The sequence below is a fragment of the Egretta garzetta genome, unplaced genomic scaffold (assembly GCF_000687185.1).
Source record: "Egretta garzetta isolate BGI_Z169 unplaced genomic scaffold, ASM68718v1 scaffold329, whole genome shotgun sequence".
NCBI classification, from domain to species: Eukaryota; Metazoa; Chordata; class Aves; order Pelecaniformes; family Ardeidae; genus Egretta; species Egretta garzetta.
The window spans coordinates 5,008,400-5,012,848 of record NW_009269999.1 but is presented as its reverse complement, the minus strand read 5'-3'; the positions used below and the strand labels follow the sequence as shown (position 1 = coordinate 5,012,848).

The window sequence follows — 4,449 nt, the reverse complement described above, 5'->3', positions numbered from 1 at the left end:
CCCGGGGGGGGCGGGCGGTAGCTGGAGGCCGGGCTGGGGTTGTTCAGTGGGGGAGACACTCGTACCCACTTGCAGGTCGAAGACCTGCTGCTATTTGTGGTGGCAGGGGGAGGGTTTTCTTGGGTCTCTGCTGAAAAATTCTGCTCCTGCAAGAATGTTTGTGGATTTTCTCAATGCTTTTTGGGGAAAAAAAACCAACCCCAAACTGCTGAATGATAAAGTAAGTAAGGACCATTTTCCCATCTCTAGAGGATATTTATGTTATTATTTCAATACATTATTTGTTATGCTTTGTTTAGTTTTTGTTCTGCTCGAAAACCTAACACTGCATATATTTATAAGGCAGTTACTAGTAACAGCAGTTTGGCGGCTATTCAACAAATTCACTGACTGTGCAGCCAGCCAGATGTCTCTTGGTAGAGGGATCTGTGAACCTGGCGGATCAGTCAGCAGAGAGAAGCCTGGCAAAGAAACTTGCAGATGATGTAGTGTCTTTACCTGAGCTAAAAGCCTTGCTGGCACATCCGTGGAGGAGTAGGAAAGAGCAGCTACATCCCTGCGCATGTTCTAAAGCCACAGCTGGCTTGGATCAGGGGGCCTGCAGCTGTGCAGAGAAACAAACCTCCGCAGCCCCGGGGGTGGCAGAGCGCTTCTTCGGGGCAGCTCGTACATCTCCCTGAAAAGCTTTAATCAAGAATGGCAAGTTGGAAGTGAGGGTTGGTAGTAGTCATCACTCATGCACAGTATGAAATAATTTTTCTACTTTTTATAAGCACCTGCTGACCTTAATGCTGAAGTAGGCAACATAAATTCTCCCTCTTTTTTATGCAAAAAAGCCTTCATCCATATAAAAGTAATTAAAAAAAAAAGCTTTTTCCATTTCATGTTTCTTGACCTGAAGAATGAGTCTGTAAGAAGTAGAAGAGGGTCTTGGCTACATGACTACGCTGGTCAACATAGCGAAGGGAGGGGATGCAGCCTCCCTCTCACAGTCCTGGACCGAGGCTACTTGTGTCTCCTTTTTTCACAAAGAAATAAATAATAGAGGCAAAATAAATGCAGAAAGTTAAAGCACTAGAAGTACCAGTAAATGAAAATTGAAGAATTCTCAGGGTTAATGTGACTCATATTAATAAACTCCCATTTCTCTGGCCTCGTATCCATTTTTCCCTATTTAAATGATGTTGGGTGGTCCAGCAAGGAATTAGCTGGACATGAGAAGAGCCATAATGGATCCAGCCGGGTTTCTTTTACCCTCACACTCTGCCCCTGCCAGCAGCAGATGCTCAGAGAAGAAGTAAAAAGCCAGGTTATGTTTCCACCAGCAGGTCAAGGACCTCCCCAACACCCCCCTTCCATTGGGCAGCATTACTTTCTCCAGCAAAAACTGCTAAGCAACCAAACCCCGTCTGTTCAAAACCCACCCATACTCGGCATGAGGGGCTTTTGTGCTGCCTGTCAAAGCGAGTGTGTTTGCTTTAGTTCTGTTGGCAGGATTAAGGGCTGTCATATCCAAAACTTACGCTTGCCTCCCTTAACCACTTCTGCTTCTCTTAAAACACTTGTTTTGCTCATCAAAATCCCGTGGTCAGTATATGTCATGTTTGGCAAACTATGAGTGGCAGCTCAGAAATATTGAAGGCGTTATTGACAACCAAATGACAAAAATAAACAGGAAGGGCCGTGATCTTGTGCTACCAAACTCTGCCTGATGTCTTCCAGATGAACATCCTCACAGCAGGGATGGTACCAGCACCAACGCACCCCATCGCAGCCCAGAGGACGCCAACGTCATGTTAGAGGTCTCCTGGGCATTGGGGGTCCCTGGGCCGAGGCACTGTTAGCACCTGTGCTCCCACCTGCTTGCACATAAAAACTCACATGTTCTGCTTGTTCTCATCCCTGTTGTTTTTCGGGAGCCTGGAGCCTGGAAAATGCCTCAGCGATGCCTTAATTGCATTTGTGCTCCCTCCTATCCTAGGGTGCAGCTGAAGGGGGCTCTGACACCCTCCACAGAACCTCACAGCTCTGGGGTGGGACAAGGCCTCCCTCCACCCAAGGTGGCCGTTCCGGGGAGCTGCTGCAGGCGGGACTGCAACGGGAGAGGCAGGGCGGGGGGTGAGAACTGGACGGGTCCCATGGGGAAACCGAGGTGTGGGTCAGAAAAGGGGTGTGGGGCTGGCGGAGAAGGACATGGAGTGGGACTAGGCGGGCCGTGGGCAGCGAGTCAGGGAGCGGCTGCCTCACAGTCTGGCAAAAGATTTGGCAGCGTTGCAGGTGGCTTTATGGCTCGGTTATAACTGGCGGAGGGTTTGTGCTGGGCTTCCCGTGCACGTGCTGCTCTTGTCTTCCAGATGCTCTGGGGAGGGCTGGATATTCAGGCCAACAGGACAATCCGCCTGCGGGATGAAGAGCTGGCCTCCCTGCGCCCGGCACGGCGGTTCATGCAGATTTTAGAGAATGAAGTTCCCAAAACACCAGCAGAGATCAAGCAGCAACTGAGATATTATTCACTGACCGATACCCCTTTGCCCCTAACAGAGTTTGACCGTCTCCTTTTCACCAGTGTTTATTGTGCCTATCAGGTTCGCTCCATGCAGGGTCTGGATAAAAATCTCTGGATTAGTTTTTTCTCTCAGCTGGCTGATGAAATGTTTCGTGATCTGTGCAAGGGGCTCTGCCCTGCAAATACCACCCTCCTCCTGGCTACCTGGCCCTGGAAGGAGAAGCCTTCACATTTAGCATCCCTGAAACATTTTTATCATTCTAACCTGGCCAGGACCAAGAGAGACACTTCATGAGGGGAACCATGGTGGGAAAGGACACACCTGACTTCAGCTGCATCCTCGGTTATTTCAAATGCTTTCCACGATTCGGGACTTTGTACAAATACGCCACACCTTTTTGCCCCTCTTTCTGTGTTGCGTTGGCAATCCTCTGAGGATTTATGTGCAAGCTTTTATTTTTAAATGAAATAAGACAAAACTATAAAATGCATTTCACCCTTTCCTGTTTTTGGTTTTTTTTTTCCCCTGTTTGTTTTTTGAGGCCGGCTGTGCTGAAGGGGGCAGTGCTGCTTAGATGTGCTATCTGCCTTGCTCACTGATGCTTCCCAGGGAGATGCCCAGGCAGTTTTTCCCCAAGCTGTTACACTGGTGTCCTCGCTGACTTAATTTTCAGATAATTCAGTTCAGCCCTCTTATAGCCCCCCTGTGGTTTCAGCCAAATGCAGCATCTTTCCTCCCCTCCAGTAACCAGCTAAGAAGATGCTGTTGTGTTTCATGATATAGGTCACATATTTAATTTCAGCTTTCTGCTCACGTGGCATCACATTTTATGCGTCCATAGCAATTTCCTACCTCGTGTATTCATTTTTCCTTAAAAAGCAACCTGAAAATGTATGTATTCCACGAAGCTTTCTGGTATTTGCATATCATATTTACACACGTACATTGCTTTGTGTCAGTTATCAGTTTGGAATACACTTCCTCAAATCTCATTTGAATTCCGAAGGATCGTGACCTAGTTACTTCTTCAGCAGATTTTACCTCTTCTATGATTTTTTTTTTGTACAGCTATGGCACTTTACAAGCCAAACATAATAAATACACGATCTCTATCCTCAGAATCAGAAATACAGTTATTTTATAGAGAGATATCTTTAACTTTTCTCCATCTTACACATTGCAATGTGGAATTAAATAAATGTAATTATCTACCTGGGAGGGTTTTGATTTTTTGTTTTGTTTTGTTTTGTTTCTTCCAGGTTTCCTGCTGCCATTATAGGTCCATTAATTTTGAACGTTCATTGCATGTGCTTAGACGATGGGATCCGTAATTCCCTTTCTATCACTATACTCTTAATTTCCCATGTTCGATAAAGGAGGCACGTGTGACATTCAAAGCGGGAACTGCTAGCTTCTGACCTAGTTAATTTTTTCCCAAGACGTTGTTGCCCAACAGACGGAAAGGAGAAGTGGTGAGGCAGGAATAAGAAGCCTGGAAGCAAGATGCCACAGAGAGTGGTTTTCGAGGTCAGGTTAGGGCTATGACAGGAGAAGACAGATTTACAAGCAGGTTGTTTCTTGCTTGTTCCCCCTCCCTTGCCCCCCAAGAATTAAGATTAGCATTTTATTTCAAGTATAACTTCTAGTAAATCCGTGTCACACCTAATGTTCTTCTATTCTTACGCTGTTTTTTAACATGCCTCCAATCCCTACACTTCATCCTTTTCCCAAATACATCCCCAGTCTTTAATGTCTAGGATATGTATGGAGTGACGGAGGCAGGGAGTGGCTGCAGGCAAGTTCAGTTTGAGCAGAGAACACCATCAAAAGGCTGAGCTGGGATGGCACCAGTGCATGGAAATATTGGCTTGCTGGAGAATATATGGTCTGAGCTATATGAAAGTCTGGATAAAGCTTGAGGGCGTTGGCTTGGTGACTTGGA

At 46.4% G+C, this 4,449-nt stretch overlaps 1 protein-coding gene across 1 annotated transcript in view; it reads left to right on the top strand.

Moving 5' to 3' along the window:
- FAM180B (family with sequence similarity 180 member B) overlaps positions 1-2,801 on the top strand; it is an 8,391-nt gene extending 5,590 nt beyond the window's left edge. Inside the window, exons 2-3 of the mRNA XM_009647618.1 lie at positions 1,723-1,802; positions 2,355-2,801. Of these exons, the coding sequence (XP_009645913.1) occupies positions 1,723-1,802; positions 2,355-2,801 (527 nt within the window). The remainder of the gene's footprint in view (positions 1-1,722; positions 1,803-2,354) is intronic.
- The last annotated feature ends 1,648 nt before the right edge of the window (positions 2,802-4,449 follow it).